The sequence below is a fragment of the Nestor notabilis genome, unplaced genomic scaffold, assembly GCF_000696875.1.
Source record: "Nestor notabilis isolate BGI_N333 unplaced genomic scaffold, ASM69687v1 scaffold7375, whole genome shotgun sequence".
NCBI classification, from domain to species: Eukaryota; Metazoa; Chordata; class Aves; order Psittaciformes; family Psittacidae; genus Nestor; species Nestor notabilis.
The window spans coordinates 23,705-45,175 of NW_009927803.1; the positions used below are offsets into that span (position 1 = coordinate 23,705).

General features: G+C 36.2%; 2 protein-coding genes across 2 annotated transcripts in view; one reads left to right on the forward strand and one right to left on the reverse strand.

The window, feature by feature from the left end:
- The window catches only part of PITRM1 (pitrilysin metallopeptidase 1), a gene marked incomplete at its 5' end in the record, with an annotated part of 28,973 nt that extends 23,698 nt beyond the window's left edge, over positions 1 to 5,275 (forward strand). Inside the window, 5 exons of the mRNA XM_010014219.1 lie at positions 1 to 5; positions 544 to 669; positions 1,854 to 1,999; positions 4,475 to 4,577; positions 5,182 to 5,275. The exon at positions 1 to 5 is cut by the window's left edge and continues 117 nt beyond it. Coding sequence (XP_010012521.1) covers positions 1 to 5; positions 544 to 669; positions 1,854 to 1,999; positions 4,475 to 4,577; positions 5,182 to 5,275 — 474 coding nt within the window. The remainder of the gene's footprint in view (positions 6 to 543; positions 670 to 1,853; positions 2,000 to 4,474; positions 4,578 to 5,181) is intronic.
- A 984-nt stretch (positions 5,276 to 6,259) lies between these two features.
- Positions 6,260 to 20,783, reverse strand: PFKP (phosphofructokinase, platelet; the record flags this gene model as incomplete). The annotated part of the gene is made up of 8 exons (XM_010014220.1): positions 6,260 to 6,798; positions 7,367 to 7,472; positions 7,779 to 7,784; positions 8,108 to 8,207; positions 9,182 to 9,293; positions 10,313 to 10,374; positions 11,361 to 11,516; positions 20,631 to 20,783. Coding segments are annotated over 8 exons (849 nt in total), but the record flags the coding sequence as incomplete, so codon positions are not given.
- Between the last annotated feature and the right edge of the window lie 688 nt (positions 20,784 to 21,471).

Consider the following 21,471-nt stretch of genomic DNA (forward strand, 5'->3'; position numbering starts at 1 on the left):
GCAAGGTAGGGGAGCAGGACCAGCAAGGAGCTTCTGTGTATGTTGCACAGCACAAAACAAAATGGAGAATGTTAGGCTGACCGCAGAAAATGGAGTGTTGAGAGAAAATGCTTTGCAGTGCATTTGTCACAAAATCTTAACGGAGCAACCTTTGCATGGCCTGGCCCAGAAATGCCCTGTTTTAGTAAATGTGAGATGAAATAATGAGAGGCTTCTACCCCTTAATTTTGGAATAAAACACCCTGCCTACTTGGATGCATCTGAGTTGACAATCCTATTGCATGTACAAAGTTTAGGAGACTGTTCTTGTGTTTTATTAAAGTGAAATGCATGGAAATAGTGAAGAAATGTTCTAAAGGAGTGCTTACAACAGTGTCATGTTATTCAGCTATTATTAAATATTGAGTATTATCATTACTGTTGTAGATTACAAGAAGCAAAACATTGCAAATGGGGATCCTTGTGAACTTCAGAGGAAGTTGAGAGCGTTACTGTTACCCAATTCATTTAACATCTTTGCTGTTGATATTTCTCTCATTACAGCCTTCGAATTCTTGCACGGTTGATGACGGCTAAGTTCCTACATAGAGAAATCAGAGAGAAGGGAGGGGCTTATGGTGGAGGTGCTAAACTTAGTCACAATGGCATATTCACTTTCTACTCCTACAGGTAATAGTGGGTTCATTCTTTCCTGTTTGTGTCAGAGGGGACCGCTGACTGCGCTTGCATGTGTCTTATATTGGACTTAGTAGTATCTCTCTTTCAAGACTGAGTGCAATAAAAAGAATGACACAACAAGAAAGTGATTCAGTGCTGATGATGTTAAGATTAATTGCTTAAGGTATATAATAAACCCTTCCTTACTTTCTCTGGTTTGTGTCCTTGGGAAAGCCTAGCTTACCTCTGCTGATAGCAACTGCTGTTGTGTTTCTGTACTTAGATGTTTACAGTTCTATTACCAGGTTATGTAAAACTGGATTTCACTTGTTGCTTATTGGGTTGAGGAGGTCCTGAAAAAGGGAATTCAAGAATTTGGGACAAGTAGAATAATGTTGGTCCCTGACAACCTGAGTCTGAAAATACACAGCTTGCTCTGGTAACTGAGTGGAATCATCAGAGGTTCAGCAGCTGGTGATGAGCTTAGAACTGCTTTGTCTCTTCTTTTCCTCTTTTTTGCCAGTCAAGAACAATTACTTTTCATTGGTCTTACCAAAGCACTTTTGGATGAAATTTGAGTTGGAGGTATTGAAGACTAGTTGATCCCCACTAAAAACATGGCTAGAGTCCTGGCTTAAATAATTTTCCGATGCCAAAGACAGCCTAGCGCAGTACTTGGTTGGATTCCTAGGTAAAATTTGAGCAGCCTTGCCTCTCTGTGGAGCTTCAGCATGGTAGGACTTGTCCTGGTTAGTATTTCGGTAGTTGTTAACCCGTTGCACCTGTTTTACAGAGAGCAAAAGCAGGTGTGGCAGGAAAAGTAACTTAGAGAAGATAGGGCATATCATAAATACGACTGTTGTTGATACTAGTGGCAGTCATGCTTATGAAGCTGTTGCAGGAAAATGATAGCACACTGTAAACAATGCTGGTTTACCAGCTTTTTTAATAGCAGTTCTCTGCACCTTGTCTTGGAACTGAACTTGCTACATTTGTGTATCTAAAATTAAAAAAATGCATGGTTTATGATATTTCTTTCTTAAAGAAAACCAAAACAGACCTTTTTTAGTACCTAAAAAGTAAGTTTATCATTTGGTTTAATCCCCATCCATGTATGTTTGTATGATGTACAGTAACTATGAATGAACTGAGAACAAACCCGTTTTTCATTTAATTAATTTTTTTCCCCTTCTAAGAGACCCGAATTCCTTGTCCACCTTGAAAACATTTGAAAAAGCAGTTGAATGGGCCAAATCTGGAGAGTTCACTCAGCAAGATATTGATGAAGCAAAGCTAGCAGTGTTTGCTGCTGTAGATGCACCAGTAGCTCCTTCAGATAAAGGTACGTTCTCTCCAGCCTACCAGCACTGCCAATGTTTGGGGTCCTTTAAGTTTAAAGGGAAGAAAATAGTTTGTTAAACTGTGTGATAGGGTAAGATTCTTACTTGACAGATGTAAGACAATTGCAGTTTCAACGAAGCAATCGGTTCCTGTTGTTCCCTTTCAGAAACACCACATACATTCAGCCTCTGTTGAAGTATTCGTATTCATGTGGCTCCTTAATGTCAGGTGAATACAACTACGAGCTGGGTGTAGATTAAGGAAACAACTCAAGGCTTAGAAAGGGCATTGAATGCAAGCAAATAAAAGGGAATATTGATTTTTCTGATTTGAAAAATGTTGAAGGATTATTTTCCTGACACAAGTACACCTATTGAATATGGATGTCACTGACCTTTTGTGTTAAAGCCTAAAAGTCCGTCTGCTGTGGTGGAGGGTCTTACCTTCTTTACGTATCTGCGTACTTCTGTTGGCTTGGTAGTGTCTTCAGTTTGCTCACACTCTGCTTTGCTTTCCTTACTTTTCCCTTCTTCCCTTTCTCCCTCCCCCATTCTCAGCTTAGTTTCAGTTCAAAACTTGCTGAGTTAAAATACATTTATTTCTTACACACAAAGGAGTTTTAAGGTTAAAATTAGCATTATTTTAATGTGTACTTGTATTAACAGTAACTTATTAAACAAGAAATCTTAAAATGAAGCTAACGTTCAGTTGATGGAACTTGGTTTTGGTCTGGCCAGTTGAAAAAGTAACCAGTTTTAGGTGCCTATGGTGAAATGCATATTGAATGTTGGCATTTGTGAGAGCAGTGATTTACATTCTTTGATGTTCGAACACACAACTTAACAGAGCTATGGCAAATTTATTGAAACACTGAACAGAAGAACATTGTTCAACAGGCCTGGAAGCTGTTGCAGAGAGAAATACCTGTGCCTTTGTGCTACTGTTATTTGTGAGGACTTGAACAGCCCTACCTACCCTGGAAGCCAGCCCTGCTTGGGGCCAGAGGTGGGGCTAGCAGCCAAATGTCCTTCCAAGCCACATTTTTTACCCTATGGTTATTTGCTTCACAGAAAGCTTTTCTGTGATTATTTTGGGGTCCACTGTTTGTTCAAAAACCTGTAGTATTAATAGTGATATTAAAATACCATAGGCAAGTATTCCAACGGAAGCATTTAAAGCATTTGTATGCAGATTTCTGTGTGTAGTACAGAAAGGTCATCAAACCTTTGCATTGCACATATAATTGAATACAAATCTGTCCTGGGTTCAGCTACAGCAGTCATTTTTTCTCCTTCTTAGTAGCTGATGGAGTGCTGTGGTTTTGACTTTCAGCCTGGGAACAGTGCTGGTAACACCAGTGTTTTTAGGTGTTGCTCAGAAATGTTTACTCTGACCAAGGACTTTCTCAGTCTCATGCTCTGCCAGGGAGGAGGGGAAGCTGGGAGGAAGCAGAGACAGGACACCTGACCCAAACTGGCCAAAGGGGTATTCCATGCCACAGCACGTCATGCCCAGTATAGAAACTGGGGGGAGTTACCCGGAAGGCCCAGATCGCTGCTTGGGTCAGGCTGGGTATCGGTCGGCAGGTGGTGAGCGGTTGTGTCCTTTTCCCTTGTTATTCCTCTTATCATTATTATTGGTAGCAGTAGTGGTTTGTATTATACCTTAGTTACTGGAGTGCTGTTATCTCAACCCGTGGGAGTTATATTCCTCCGATTCTCTTCCCCATCCCTCCGGGAGTAGGGGGAGGAAGGAAGGGGAAGGGGGGAGTGAGCGAGCAGCTGCGTGGTTCGAAGTTGCTGGCTGGGCTTGAACCACAGCAAAATCTTTGAGAAGTTTGTTGTTACAAACCACAATAAAAATAGAAATATTCATTAAATAGTTTGGCTAAAATACTGTTAGAAAGTACTGAGACTTCTTAGAATTAATCAAGTTCCTGAAGAAAGAGAATGAATTACTTCGGAGATTTTTAGGACCAGATTCAGATACACCTAAATAGCAAGTGTCTCTAGATTCCTTACAGTATCATTCTGACATTGGGCCTACATAAGATCTATGTTTATCTGGGCTGGCAACTCAGCAACAGGCGGGTTGGAATTCAATGATCTTTAAGGTCCCTTCCAACCCAAACCATTCTATGATTCTATGTGTAAGTTTTCTGGATCACAATTACATTCAGATTTTTTGATAAACTAAATCCCTTGCCACAATAAGAGTATGAATCTTTTTTTTTTTTTTTTTTTTTTTGTCCCCTAAATAGGAAACTCTTTGACTATCTCATCTCAAAAATTAATTTTTACCCAGTTCTAACTTTTGATATTTGATTTGCATTTAGATACTGCCTCAGAACAGTGGCTCAGAGGAGGGCCTGTTCTTCCCTTCTAAGACATGTACAGGTCTTAGTTTCCCCTGAAGTGTCACTAAGATTATTCAGGGCACCAGTGCTGTGCTTGAGTTTGTTTTGTTTATTCCCTAGGAATGGATCACTTTTTATATGGGATTTCGGATGAAAAGAAGCAGTCGCACAGGGAACAACTTTTTGCTGTCAACAGTGATAACCTGGTTGATGTATCAAACAAGTAAGTCTTTGCTCAATTTAGGAAAATGTTGAAAAATAGAATTAAAGCTAATTCAAAGAAGAAAACAGTTTGTGAAAGTTGTCATAGAGTTCTAGGATTTCTTCCCTTGGCCTTTTGTACCATTTCCACTATTTGCTTTTACAACATAGAGAGAGATGTTAATTATGCCCTGCTTGTGGCATTCTAGCAGATGTAACTCCCTCCTACATTCTGACTTTGTGGGCGATTGTTTTGCTTGCGAAAGGTCCAGAAACTGCCTGGAGAGAGAGTACCCACAGACATAAGTTCCTGGCTGTATGAGCTGCTGCTTTGGGACCCCGTAACATTTTGTGCTTCTTTAGACTTGCAAGTTCCACTTTAGATTAAGAATTCCACTATGGAAGAATAGCAGGCTAAGGAGATAGACTAGTTGGGGCTGTGCTTTAGGAGACCATTGTATCATGATGACTGGGGGAAAACCACTGTAAATCCAGAAGATGCTGTCAAGGCAGGTGGGGGTATGTACCAAACAGCGCTTTTTCCTGAAGTGGGAGTATTTTTTACTATGAAGCAGAGTTAGGGATAACTGAATGCAGCCCCTTATTTGTTTGTCTTTTTCTTGCAGGTACCTTGCAGTTGGAAAGAGCACTCGGGGTCAAGCTGTGCTTGGCCCAGAGAATGCAGGTATCACCAAAGATCCCTCCTGGGTCAAACGATGAACTGTTGACGAACATCCAAGCTAATAACAAGCCACTCTGTGTGACTATCTCATTAAGCTTTTTAGTAACTGTTAACAGTGCTATGGTCCAACCTAAATGCTCACTGCTGCTTTTAACAGTGCCCAACAAACCAGTTTAAAGCTGTCCTTCTTGAAATAACTGAAATTTTTTCTAACCATCCAGTATTTGAGAGCAAGTATTGTACACTCTGTATGGCAAAGACAGACCTTAATATTTCACTGAAGACTCGCTCCCCCAGTCGCATATGAATACTATATAAATTAAATATTTTTGTATATGTAAAATTCTAGAGTTTTAAATGGTGTTTGTTCGAAATCATGCCTGCTGTTGGATATATAAAAATTATGTCTCTCATACTGACAGATCTATTCTTTGGTGTGATAATTCCAGCTTCCTTTGCATAAGCCACCTACAGCCAGGAGCCCTGTACATGACAGTACATTCCACCTCGCATCACGCTGAGAGTGTAGTGAATGGCAGGGTAGTGGGCACATCACGAATGAATCAGTGTATTTTAAGTTCAGTTTATCTTGCCAATTTGGGCAACATTTTGATATGACACTGTCTAGTGCTTAACTTTTGCCAAGGTCTAGTTGACAGATAAGCTGGCATGAAAAAACATTTTTACGTTTTTTTATCAGTGTGGGGTTTTTTAATAGTCTTGAAGAAGCCCAGAGAAAGGAATCATGAAACAAGGACCACATTACACCCTCATGTTTTTAAAGTTTGCTTCCCACCACCACTTCCCCTTCAAACAGTTTTATGCCTGTACAAAAAGAAACGATTCTGAGTTCTAGCCCAATTCTGAAGCAACAAAATCAACTTTTGCTGCTGTGACTGCTTCCTGCATCATTAGGGCAGGTGCTTTTTTCCTTTACTGGAGCATACAGGGATATACTTCACGAAGCATTATTCCCCCAGCTGTCTAAAAGCAAGTAAACACAATTCCTGACACATTGCTCGTGATTTTTGCAACAGAACTTTATTTCACTTCAGATACATTAAGCACATCCTGTAACTCAACACAAAGCTAGCCATCTACACCTAGTTTTGGGTGTAAGTACTCTGAATCAAAGTGCAGGAGATGAGTAACTTACAGAGTGCATAGAACAGTGCTGCACTTGCTCTTAAAGGGTAGTATCAGTAAATGGTGTTTATCCATTAGATGCTAGGGTTTGTTTCAAACGTAACACAAATACAGGACAAAATCTGTGTGTGACATCTGAACGTCTCATTTCACATAAAGTGCTGGTACAATAATTTAAATGTTACAAAACAAAGCTGTAACGATTCTAAAGCATTGTTACTCACAATGTGCATCTATTACAATAATCTAGAAGTGATGTCTTTAGATAGCTCCGGTTTCTGCCTCCTTTGGGCTGTGCATAGCAACATGCTCCAGCTGGCCTGAGTCTGAGACGTCGTAACTAGTCTTGTACTTGGCCAGGATTTTCATCAGTGGTCGCAGCTTCAGCCACCATTGCTCCTTGGGAATCCTGTGTCTGTGTGAGAGGTGTGGGGGTGAAAAGACATCAGGTGATTTACTTAGTGGCCAAGAAAAACAGTTTGGACAATACCAGCAGTAATGGCATTCCTTATAAACAGGATCCAGACACATTTATTGTCCCAAAAGAAGGAGAAATAAGGACAGAATACTGAAGGAATTAAGAGATTTTACTGGAAGATGCTCTATATAGGTAAGTACAATATCAAATTTGGCATAAAAATGCTGCCCCACTAAACTGCACCAGAAGTAGGCATTAGAGCATAGATTTATGAGAGTTTTATGAAAGAATTATGAGAAAGTTACTTAAAAGAACAGAGGAATCCCAGAATTCATAACAAGAAACTTCCAAGTATAAGGAGGATGAAAAGAAAGCACAAAGGGAGTCATTAAAAAAGACAAGTGAACAATCGAAGTGAATTGCTGGCTGTATGTAGGCCAGAGACAAAAGTGGAGTGAAAGGGCCAGCAAATGCTGTGTGTCAGCACTTTGGAGAAGTTGTTCGTTTGATGTGGTGAAAGGAAGCCTGTGCAGAGATACTTAAAATGGAAGCAGCGTATACATACACAAAGTCTGTTTCAGTCTTGAGCTCAGCCACAGGTTGGAAAACGAGGTTGCGTCTTCGCATTCCCAGCAAACAGACTGAGTCATCAGTGTTGGCAAATACTTTTCCTAAAAAGAATGAAATAATTCAGGATCTTTCTTTGCCACTTGCAAGGGCAAATTCCATTTGTTCTGTAATTAATCTGAATAGGAAGCTTACAGTAGCTTAATTCCAGTTACTGAACATTTAATGCAATGATAAAATATCAATTAGTACTTTAATATGGTTAGATCTTCAATTTTTTAGTTTAGCTTTTGTGATTAGCAATGAAAATTGTGTGACTAAGCAATAAGAAGACTGAATTTTAACATTCAGTTTTAAATTAGATTTTAGTAAACAGTGATTTTCAAAAATTCCCAAAGAAGACATATTACCTTCTGCTGTCTCCCATGTAGCCACCATGAAACAAAAAGGAAGAACAGATGTAACTATATAACCATCAATTCTTTCATGCATGAAAAACTGCAATCACACTAGCATTTTCTTAAAGAAAGGCAAGAAAACAGCTCTCAATTATTGACCTCACTTGAGGGGAAACATTACAGCAGGGAGCACAGCAAGCCACTACTGATTGTTTTTAAATCAAGAGGGAAAGAAGTATGTTGACTAACAAACTAATACACATTCACATGTTTGCATAGTAGTAGCCTTCAATACTGGTAGTTAATCAAAGACAGTAACAGAAAGAGAAGTATTTCTGCACCTTTCCGGTAGGTTTCTTTAAGTTTTTTGGAGATCCACTGCATAGCTTTTGCAGATATTTTTGTCCCAAAGTTTCTATCAAATGGAGAAGGTGCACCACCCTGTGAGAAAATTGAAGTTCAGGTTAGTTTAATTATTGAACCAGTCTTGTTTTGGGGTTTTTTTGGTCTGCTTTCACTCCAAGCATTACAGCAGCCTTTATAGTGTTCTCTGGGAACAGAAGCCGTATTTTCAGTTTTGGGGTTTGTTTGGGTTGTTTGTTTTTTTTAACTCTTTCTGTATATTACATAAAGTCTGACTTTTCTGTCCATTTCCAATGCAGCAGATGGGACTGAAATCATGTGAAGTAGTTACAAATAGTTCTAAACAGATTGTTTGACTAATGCTGGTCTTGACCTTCAAAATAAACCTTGCTAAATTTTATCCAGAAGTGCCAACCTCAGCATTGAATAATCTAACAATAAGAGTAAGGGGAATATGCATACAACTTGAAATGACTTAAAATAAGAGACTCTCGTTTCACTACTAGTACTTGAGAAGTTTGGCTCTACATGTTATTTTTTACTCTACCTCAGTCTTAGTGACTAGTGCAGCCAAATTAAAAGCTTACTATTTGCCCATTGACAAGCAGTACAGTGAGATAAAGAGGTGCAAGTTACAAAGACTACAAGGAGTAGCTTACTACTGTCTGTTCTACAAGAACAATCCATCTGCATGTATTTTCTTAATGAAATCTCATCTCTTCCAGGATTCAGAAGCCAGATACATTACACATAGACATATAAGTGTGTTATAAGGATGTATTAAAAAATAATAAGATAGCTGTATTATCTCTTAGAAAGTATAACTGTTTATTAATATAGGCAGGAGAGGAATAAAAAATGGAAATCTTTAAGAATCTAATGCCTTTTTTCCCCCTAGACTTATAAGAAGAAATTGCAAACAAATACTTCCGAGTTGCCTACAAAAATCTACATTTTTTTTCTTTACTATTGAGTCAGACTTGCTTGAAATGCTTGAATAGTGTATGCTTTTTGTTCATGCACTTGTCTGTAATTTTAAGGTCATTTTTTACCTGCTGCATGTGGCCCAATACATTTTTTCGACAGTCAAACACTCCTTTTCCTTCTTCAGAATACAGCTGATAAATGAAGTCAGTTGTGTAGTTCTCATTGCAGTTCTCATTTCTGTAACAATTAAGGCCAGATACAGTTAGCAAATTTACTGTCAAGCAGTAGATATCTTTACAGCTACTGAATGATGAATGTTTTCCCATTTTCTGGATACCATGGATATCATGGCTTGGATATTTTCATCTAATGACATATGTTCACTACCATGTAACATACTCCTGATTTTGAAGTCTGCATTACTTTTACTACTTTGAAATCATTAGCAAATCATTTGGAATCCATTGTTGAATAAGGTAGCAAAAAATACCATTTTAGGTCTAACAAGTTCATTATGCAGAGAAAAAAAAAATGCATTAAAGTGAAAAGTCATCAGGATCCAATATCGTCATTTTGCCCTTAATAGAAGCATGGGTAATGAACACTACCTTAGGTTGTTTCTTACAATACTGTAAACGTAGGGTATTTTTTCACCCTAGCCATAATTAATAGAACGTGAACAAAATAGAACGTGAACAAAAACAATGGTATCCCCATACAACTTACTGTGGTATTCCCTCTTTCAGGCCTTTGCTATTTGGCAGACTGAAAACGTTCAAGAGAGAAGCGACAGCCTGATTCGGCTGCCTAAGAAGGTGTAATTTTAAAACATGCCAATCAATGTATTTTAACTGTTTTGATTTTTGGAAGCTATTTTATTCTGCGGTCTCTCCTGAAAGCTAAATAGGATTTTTACAGTAAAGGCTATATTATATGGGTACACATGTATGCTAGTTTTCACACTATCTTTAATAAGAATCTACAATAAAAGACACAAGCTGATGAGAAAATAGGATAAAATGTTAAGATTATAAGCAAATATATTTACACAGAAAGAAGGAAATTTTGGACTTGAGCTTCCAGACAGCTCCCAGAATTGCCTTCTGCAGCAACGGCTTTACTAAAAATCTCATGCTAAAGGAATAACATGGAACACAGACTCAGAGTGTCTTTGCAAGTAGCCCAACAGCTTACCCGGCTGGAAGTGCTCAGTATCACTGATGATTTTCATCACTATGAAAACTATTTTTGCTTACCTCAGCACTAGACCACGCTGGATACTGGTTTTCATTTTTTCAGTCAAGTGTTCCACATTAGCCTAGAAACCACAGAAGTATTTTTAATAAGCCATACTGAATTATAAAACAACTTTAATGAGCCTCCATCTCCTGAGAACTTCTGTAAAGTATTCCACATCAACTATTATGTTCAAATTCAAATAGTCAATATGTTTTGGAGACCCAGGAGAATATACCGTGCACGGCTATTCATCTTGGGTTAAAACCAACTTCTACATCACAACTGAATGTTTTGAATCACGACACAAGGTTGGTTTTGTATGCTATACTGGTACAGCACTGAGTTGAGTAACCTCAATATACATAAAAACATAGAAATTGCCACAGAAGATCATAGCTTGCCCTTACTCACAGTCCTTGCAACAGTCACTGGATAGTGACATACTGCTGTGCTGGTACTCCCCTATATGACACGAAGAGTACACATCACTGAGAAATGAGTGGGAAGGAATCAGGATTCATTTCACATCTCTATTCCTTAAAACCTTAAAGATCTTTATTTTAGTAACACCTCCAGACATGCTTTGAATGGTTGTGCTATCAAAGCCAGTACCTAATACACCTTATATACTGCTCAGTTCCTGACCTGAATAGCCTTGTGACACAATGAAGTGAGGTAGTATCACAAAAGTATTCTTTCCCTTCCCCTTCTGATTTCTGCTTTTTTTTTTTTTTTTAAATCTGCCCAAGTCTGTTCATTTGTATGTAATTTGGATTTCCATCAGAAGACCAAAAATGAAACAATCTAGTAATATAGTTAATACAGTGATTTTGTCATTTAACTGAACCTGATGCCAAGGGTAACTGGGTATATGTTCCCTTACGTAATATGGCATACGAACTAGCGTTATACCGAAGTGCTACTGACAAGCACAGCTTTTAGATACAGTCGAAACTTAATTCTGTTATATGAGCCATCTACTTTAAAAATACACATTATGCTATATATGTACAACAATTTTAGGATCTAATTAACAATGAGAAAAACAACTTTAATGCTGTGTACCTGGAGTTCTCGAATATCAAACTGTTCTTCAAAGATATAAGCAGCATCAGCTCCTGCCGCAAGGGCCCCCATATTAGCCAGATAACCACAGTAACCACCCATGGTCTCAATGATGAATAAAGTACCACTGGCTGACTGCTTGATGCGATCACACGTCTAGGCAAAGACAAGATTTTGTAAGTTTTAATAAAAAAAACTGAATTTTTATGTTTTGAGATTTCATGCAATTTTCCATCACTTAGTGGTAAAAGAATATGAAGCATTTATAAAAATATATTATTAAAAAAAAATACCATAATCCATTTAACTATAACAATTACCAAATAAAGTAATTCTTATAAATTGAACAGCCAAAGTAAAAGGTTTTGCTACTATCAACTCTTTGGTTTTTTGCTTCTTGGAAATACTAACACAAGAATTAATTTTGGTTTGTGCGTGGAATTAAAAGTTGTGATAGTCTTCTAACAGAGACACAAATAGATAAAATGGAGCTTTTTAACCAATTCTGATATAATTTAAGTTTTTCTTCTTTGCTTTAACTCTACTCATTACTGAAGAGTTTATTTTCTTTTAGTATTGAGTTCAAAATTCACTGCATTCCCAACATACTGTTTCCTTTGCAATAATGATATCCACATAAATACCATTCTTTTAAGCACTACTGGCACATTTTTAAATGTTTTCATTTTTTTATTAATAGATACAAACATACTATAAAAAGACTGAATTCTCCACTTGCATCTGACTCTGACCAGCATAAGGAATGTTCTCTACAAAGAGTCTGTTGCTTACACACCAACAATTAACACCAATATTTATTAGAGCTGTCTAAGAGACTTACTTAGAAAATAACAGAGAAAATCTCTCTAGGAAACTTAGGAAAACATAGAAACCTAGGAACTAGATCACTACGCATCTCCAGGTTTTCATAATAAGCAAAAAGCTATCTGACCAACTCACTTACTGGAATGAATTTTTCTACCATTCAAAGCCAAAGTCATCAGATAAGTTATCTTCCTTTCACAAAGCAAATAAGAGAAACAAAACATACTATTTCCCTTTCTGTCTTAAAAATAGATAAATAGATTATACCTAAAGGACTAAAACCAGTGTACGTATTTATTTGGGTCCAGCTTCCAAAAGATACATGTATTTCCTTTATACGTATTTTATTTATATATTTGCATATGTGCATGTTACGTATATACATACATACACAGATATATACACATACATTTTGAAAACGACACTTTCTTTTACATGTTTTGGAGTTTACAATGACCTCGAGCACTTTACTTTCCCCTTCCAGATGTGGTTTCATGACAATTTTTGTAGAATACTGGCTTCTGGCATATGGTAAGCAGTAACAAATTTATTAAAATCTCCACTACTTTAAACAGTGGCAGGTGCAACACTGAACCAATTTTAACTCATTTCTAAACAAAGCTGCTTGGAACTGGATGGATACAATGTACTTAGCCTGTATTATAAAAAAAAAAATAAATCTTGGCTTTAGACACTGAAGAAATAAATGCACATGTATCTCCTTCATTTTGAGAGACAAGAAACATTTGTAAACTCCAAGCTTTCTAAAAAAGTTTGCCAGCTGCTGGTAGCAGAATAAAATTTTCTACCTTTTAAGAAGCTCCAAGTTCTAAGCAAGGATATAAATCATTAGTTCTGTTTGGAATTACTCACTTTACATTCATTTAGAAGTATTTCTATCCTTGGCTATACAAGATGCATAGTAGAAACTTTCTACTATTCTTACTCTCTCAGAGTGACTGTGATGAAAACACCAAAATACAAAAATGGCACATATTGATTTTAAAGAATGCTAATTCATATAGTACTCCACAGGCTGAAAAGGCCAAAACTCAAGTGCCTTATGCAGGTTTCAAAAGTTTGAATATAAAGGCATGGTGAATCTTTGGAGAACTCTTTGGTATTCCATTGCTAGTTGAGCTTTCATAGGAAATGATACAGCTTCATGAAACAAATGTGATATACAAAACTTCACCAAATGAACAGTGTGGTATTATTAGCATAAACTAAACATTCTAACCATAGTGAAATACAATAGATACAACCATTTTTTATTTACTGATAGGATTACTGAAAGCTATACAAATTGCAATTAAAATTAATAATAAACCCAGTGAAATCAAAGGAAGCAGCAATATATTTTCCCATTAATAATTTTCCCATTTTGTTTTCATGTTTTCACTTTTATAAGTAGACTGCTATTAGAAGTGGTATCAGTCACAATTAACAGACTTAACCTACTTCTATAAATGTCAGCCTGCGGGGGAAGCAGCTAATGGAGTGGTGAAAGTAACTGGGTCCTGCCTGTAAGTGTACTGCTACAGTTCATCCACACTATCCCTTAGGTCATCTTCACCCCAGGGAAGGCTAGGACATAATGTAATCCACCACAGCTCTTTCAATTATCTACTGGAGCTTTTTCGTTCCATATAAATAAGTAACACTGCATCAGAGCAGGAAAACAAACCTGTATTTCTCAAACCCCTGGATTTCTATTCTTTCTTGGCCAATTACTTCGTAATTAGTTAGATGGACTGATAATGAGGGGTTTGATAAAACCCAGAACTGTTCAGAGATTTACTCTCTTGTCTGCATAATACCTCAACTCAGTTCTCTTTGCAGTGGCTCCAGCAGCCTCAATAGGATAGTAAAGAAGAAGAGTTCATATAGCAGTTTTACCTAAGGGAAAAAGCCATGGCACACTAAAACTAGAAAATTGATTGTTCTGACTGAAATGGAACACTCATTCATAGCAAGCTCTGGCCTTACTCTGTTTAGTTACAGTGACATCAGTGACAGCCTTAACTGCTTATACTATGCATGCATTCATATGTACTTAATACATGTTAAGCCTAATGCAGTCTATGGGATTATTCATGTGTTTAGTGTTAGCCATGTACTTAAAATGCTCTACTGCACTAGGCTCAGTGGAATCATGCAGTATTTATTTACAAATAATGTGCTTTCTTCTTTCACCTAAATAATGCTGAGGAGATACACAACACAAAAAACAAAATCAAAGCAAGCAAACTATTTTATTCTCAGTAAAAGTAAATGCCCTAAGCACTAATGCAGCAGTCTTGGATTACAAAACATACTCCCCAGAAGTTGAAACACACAACATAATGAATTTGTTGAAGGTTAATCTTTATTTAGTCTTCAAAAATTTCTTAACTGTAAGAAAACCCAAGTAACTGAATTATTTTAGAAAACTAGACATTTCAAGGTCTTTCAGTATCCTTATCTTATGCATTTTATTATCTTTTAAATTTTTTTAATTGACTTTTAAAAAGATACGCAGTCTTACCTCCACAATAGCATTCAGGGAAGTGTCAGCACCAATGCTAAAGTCTGTGCCTGGCACATTGTTGCTAATAGTAGCAGGCAACACACAGATAGGTACGCAAAACTCCTCAAAGCGGGAACGTGCCTCATGTAGCTGCAGACAACTTTCATAGGCCTGAAGCAGTGGTACAAGTATGAGTGATACATTCCTTGTCTTTGGATTGTTCTGCTAATGACTCCTTGTATGTGATGGTATATTTGGCTGTCCATTGGCCCAAGTAAATACAATTGGTGAGATTATTTGGGGGTGGATATCCTGTATATACCACAACAGTGCACTGGGGTTGCATTGGCACAATGCTCTTTGAAGAAATGCAGAAGATTAGTGCAAGCTAATACAGAGCGAACGTGAAGTGTGCACAGAACAGGCATTGGAAGCAGTTGGGCAGAAAAGGGCAGCATAAAGGTAGATTGGAAATCATTCCACTAGAAACCACTTAAAGAAACGAAGTTTGGTACATGTTAAGGAGTTTAGAAAGTTAACTAGTATAACACCTACAGTTTGAAGGAAATGCTTAAAGAAGGCTGCTTTTTAAAAAACTATGTTATCCTATAAAGCTGAGAGACACATCTATTTCTAAGAAAAAGGAAAGAAGTTTTGCCTGTGCCTTCCATGATTCTATTAACATCACACATCTGCCTCTATGCACACAGTCTGGACGCAGGCCCAGAAAAATCCAGGAACATGCACATGGATGAGTTAATAAAGTTTTTGAGTATAGTTCAAGATTCTTTCAAAAGCAGCTGTAGGTCCTTGGAAAGATTCCAAACACTCATAATAAATCATCATGGGATAAGGATTAGGTGTTCCTAATAGATGTCAAAATAATACTTAAAGGTTAAGATTTTGCAGCTGTTCTAAGACAGTAAACATATTTTTAAGTTACATTATTCCAATTCTTTCTAATGTAAACTAATCAGCATCTCTCACGATGTGCGGCAATTTTTTAAACTGCCTAGGTAACGACTCTCCACAAGAAAGCCTGATTACATCCTATGTTACATTTTTCTTAATCTTTCTCCCAGAAAGGACTGATGTTCACAGAAGTCTCATCTTTCCAATTTCTCAAATCAGTTCAGAGAAGCGAACTATTGCAAGTTCAGAGAAGCAAACTATTGTAGAACAAAATTAGATGTCTATCAAGCTCTCTCCACAAACATCTATTCAGTGCCTGATTTACACATTAACTTAGGAGAAAATGATGGGAAAAAAATTTCACCTATGAGAGTCCTGCTCTCTAGGTTTTTGTCATAGATCAAGAAGACCCTGTTCAGTGAGGGGACAGGACACGTGTGGCACTAGGTGCGTTTAAGTGCAAACTGACTTCCTAAAGTGTCTTTTTACTCATGTGTTTCAAAGTACAACTTTCAGTTAAGGTCAGTGATAGAATTAATTTCTGGAAGTCCAAACATAGTCTAGAACACTGCACTTTCAGACCTGTAGCTCTAAGAAGCACTATAGTCAGAAGAGCCACAAATGGATTTTTCTTTATTGAGAAGATTTCAGTTAACTGCCTAGCCCAACTCAGCTCAGGCTGCTTTGAATTTTTATTTCTACTGAAAAATAAAGATAGATACTGTGTCACAGAGGTTTGGTAAAACCACATGGCTTCCTGGAGATCTGCAAAACACTAGTATCTCTAAAAAGTTCTACATTGAGATGTTTTGGGAAACCAAGTTGAAGGGAGGTTTAGAGCAATAACTAAAATAATTGGTTAGTCTGCATTTATGATATGTTAAAATGCAGTTATGATATGTTTTACTTGCATTAAATATTGCCATTTTATTTGATGCAAGTGATTTCAGCAAACATATCAAAAGACTATACCTTCACCAAGCATGAGCATTAGATAATCATAATGCAACATCTTCGCATCACTGCAGCAAAATATGGTAATACTTTCAATAAAGGGTCACTTAATAATTATAAAGGGTAAACAATTAATAGGAGGTTTTAATAACTGCTTTACAACTATTTCTTCTTAAATAAGTACTACAGTAAGATTACAGAGGGATACTGTAGTTTGTCAATAAAATGCTTTAATCATTTCACACCCTTTTATTGTACGTGTTATTAAAAAAAGTTATTGCCATGACCAATGACTCTTTAAAAAGAAATACACACAATCAAGCAGACACTGGTTTGTTGACTTCATGTTTATCTAAATGCAAATGGCCACTGAAAGGACTTACTGCCCTAGCTCCACATGCAGCTGTTGCTAGGAGTGAAGTGGATGGATGAATATTTAACTGGTTAGGTAGCTTAGCCAGGCTGATTTTCAGCTTCCTAGCTGGGATTAATGTGAAGCTATGTATGCTAATACCAGCACTGGGAGCATACAGGAGTCTCTGTTTTCCAAGGGAAATGCATGGAGATGGCATTAAGGCAATCTAGGCTTTCTTCACTCCTCAGTGACTGTTTGCTATTCTTTTTCTTACAAAACCAACTGATCAACCTGTACCCCCTTCTCTTCGATGAAAGGAGAAGGCAGATTGTCAAAGAAATACATTAGTGAGTTTTAGCCTCTTCTTTTTTCAGGTTTAATTTTTTTTCTATTCTCCCATTTACTTCTAAATCTCCTTAATCAAATACATACTCTTCCATACTTTGTTCTGGTTTATTCCTCTTTCCATCAGTTAATACTAACCATCAGTAGGCTTTAAGTTAAGTTTTCATCTTTTCCACTCTCTTTCCATGTTCCATAGCTGAAAAAGTCTAACTTTTTATTCATTCTGCTTAATTATGGAGTAGGTTTCTGTTTTTTAGTTCCATCTGCAAAATGTATTCCTAATGCCTCTTTTTGATCAAGTAATCCATTTCATTTAAAAAGAAATTTCTATCCTTCACGGTTATATAGCAAAAAAACCTAACACTTCTTTGTTGTCACATTCCAGAGGTCACCCTATCTGAGATAACATTCTAGTCATTTCATGGAATTAACAACATGGAGTTGAGAACATAGGTATTTTTATTATGGTACTTATTTTACTGATGCTTTCTTTTCACAGAAATCTCAAAGCTCATGTTCTTATCCTTCATTCCTGAACAACTTAATTTGCATATCTAGATATACAAGCCTTATGCATACCCTTTTCAGGTACAGAAACATCCAGCTTTCTCCAGGTATTTTATATTGGAGTTTTCACTGACAATTGTTCTCAGTAATATTCTGAAAACTCAAGTGAAAAATACAGCATATAATAAATTTAAAACACTATTCAAAAGACAGACCAAATTCTACTATTCAAATGATTACAAGCCTGTATTTTAAAACAAAAATGGAAAAAAAAAATTGAATGTTTCAAGAGGCTCACAAATATGTTATAGAATCTAAATTCTAATTACTGAGAAACGTTCCATCCACTATCTATGAATCAGGGAAAAGAACACTCCTACTTAATCTCTCATTTGGAAACTATGTATCTCTTGGTCTGGATTTTGTATTCTTTTTTCTTAAAAGCAAATGCAGCATCTTAACACATTTTATCTGCAAATGTCTTGAGGTGTCATTTACATACTTGGCAAGTTTCAAACAACCTAATACTGACAAGTGTCTAGTAATGCTAAATACTAACAAGGGCTCATTACCCAGCAGAAATGTACTTACCTTACTAAAAGTTGCCAACAATACAGAAGAACAATACCAAAGAAAAACTAAGTATGATGACATTTGGTGTTCATAAGAGGTATTAATCTGAGAGTGTTGGAAACTATGATGTATTTATTGACCTAACAGAGGCAATAAGAAGAAAAATGCTATAAACTACATAACAAACATTCATGTCCCATCTGCTACTTTCATTTACCACAGGCAATTGTAGGAACTGTACTAAGTCTACTAGTCACATTTAATAGGGTCATCATCACTACCGAACCTGATCTGAAAATATGACACAGGAATGAAAGGATATATTTTCATTATCAGTTTTAGTGAATCATGTTCAAACAATTGGAGCAGAAAAGTGAAAAGATACCAAGCAGAAATGTTTCCCCAACACAAAAATCTGCTCCTTCTCAAAAAAAACAAAAACAAAAACAAAATAAAAAAAATGTAATTTTCCATTAGATTGAATCTAAATCTTGCAAAGACATTACATTTCTTATTGATTTCAGAGAAAAATCTAGGGAAAAGAAAATGCAAAATCAAGTCAGAAGCTACTAGTAAAAAATAAAAATAAAAAAAATCATTTTAAGAAGTTTTCAAGTACTGCATTGAAAATCTAGATATAATGACATCTTATTATGCGATGAAAGCAAATGATACCTAGAAACCTAAACATAAAACAAAATGCAGCAGAAAGGAGGGAGAGACTGCCTGACTATGATATATCCTCTCTACATGAAATAACCTATAAAAAGAAGTCAGTTAGCTAAACAAAGCTTATAAAGAAAAGAAAAGAAGAAAAGTAGGTGTTATGCACAATCATTTTACTCACCTTAATTTGTGATCATTTTGGAGAGATATTTTTATTTACCAGAACTGGAAACAACATCACCATTTATAACCTAAGTTGTCTATGAAGAGTATGTTCAAGATAAATTTTAGTTAGTTACTGTCTTGTTCAAGAAGTTAAGGAAACTGAGATTTCCTAACTGAAGGGTTTACTTTGCTAAAGATAAATATTTTTATGTTGGCATGTAAAAAAAATTAAACAAAACAGGTGAAAATCATGTTAGTGCTTTTGAAGTTAATAGCATTTGAGGAATGCATCAAATTTCTGAAAATAATATCATGATTAAAATCTTCAAGTACACCTGACAGAAAAACTGACATTTAATTTTCAAAACCATCTCGAAATTCTTTCCCTGCTTTACATAAGCACTGCGCTCATGATTTTTCACTTTTTAAAATGTAGCTCACTACGTACAATCAGTGAAAAATTCTACATTCTGGCTCCAACATGACTGCAGACAGAAGTCAGAAAGTGAAACTTGTAATATAATATAGTCATTCATTGTAATTCACTAAGATATGTAATAATTCTGTTTCTTCTTTGGGAGAGAAAATATAAATTAATTTTTGAAGATGAATTCTTGGCTGTGTTTTAAATAAACTATGGACACTCTACAACTGTACTTGCAACATGTATGTGTCCGCAGATTATGCTGAAGAAAAAAAAAGAAAAAAGTGCTATTGTTTCACAGACAAAATTATGTCATAATAAGTTGCTCTTCTTAGCAGTGGATTAATACTTCTCCAAGTGATCTAGATGAACTGTAATTGTGCATGCCTGACATCTTAATTTGTATGGTTTTTGACAATGCTTTCTATCCAACTCAGTTTTGTATTAACAAATTCATTTTTAATTTAGATCATATTACTGGATGTGGGTTTTTATAAAATACTTCATAATATGTCTCAGCTCTTCTTGGTAAACCCGTTATTAGTAGAATACATCTAATACCTATTATTAGAGAAATGTGGACCTTACATTCTTTATAGAGGAATAAACATGTTATATAAATAAGGATCTCCTGAATAAACATTTCATGCAGTGTTTGTTACAGCTAGGTATACTAATACTCTACATATAAGGGGGATTTTTCCCCTACAGTGCATCAAATGATCACCAAGTCTTAGCTTTAGGTTTCTTTCTTCCATATACAACAGATATATGCCATCTTATTTTGTAGTTTACAAATGTACAGATCACACCTGAAAGTTGCAGTTTCAGAGGAAACCTAATGGAAATGCATGGGATCCTAAACCTTGTCTTTTTTAAGAGGTATCATGAATGTGGCTCTATCAAGTGTGTAATTTTCCAAATTACATTTCCAAAGTTCTGGTCCATAAAAATATCCAGTTCTAGCCAATATAGACAGTTTTAACCAGAACTGCTGTTGTAAGTTAGTAAGCGCACACACCAGAATAGACTTACATCAGTTATAGTGTTCAGAGCAGTATCTGCACCAATGCTGAAATCTGAACCCGGTACATTGTTGGATACAGTTGCAGGAACCATAACCATTGGAACACAGAATTCGTCATATTTCTCTCGGGCAGCTGACAATTCCAGAAGTCCAAGGTATGCCTGTTGGGCACAGGCATTGGGTGAAAAGTGAGGATGAATAAAATAAGGGCAAAGTTGGAGTGATAAAATGGAAAGGGCCACAGGGGGAGCCATTTCTACCATAGCATACTTCAGCATGTCAAAGCATTAAGGAACTAAATCTAACATACACACACACAAAAAAAAAAAAAAAAAAGGCATTAAAAACAGGTACACCTTTTAAAATAAACAATAAATAGAACTTTCATTTTCGCAGGAATATATAATTCAGACATAACAAAGTGTTTTGTACAACATAAACAACTGCAAACTAGTTCCCCAATCTTCTGGTACTGTTACTGCTCATTTGAAATCTTAATATTCCTGAACTAGGACCTTGCCTAAAAGGTTGGAAAGAATGAACGATTCATTCCTTACCAAGAAGCAATAAACATGTCTTCTCTGGGAAGAGTTGGCAAAATACTTTCCTGAATCAAGGTTTCAAAAAAATTATTATTTTGGTAAGAGGAAATAAACATGAAATATGGACAAAGAGAAAGTACTTCTCTAGATCAACTATAGGTTTTGAAATGCACTGTGTGGCAAAAAAACAGCTTAAATAAGGGACCACGGTGCAATTACTACTAAAGATCAAGAACTTCTGCATGTTCTAAGTATTGATACAGTACTAACTGTAACTTGGCACTACTGAAGTAATATATATATATAT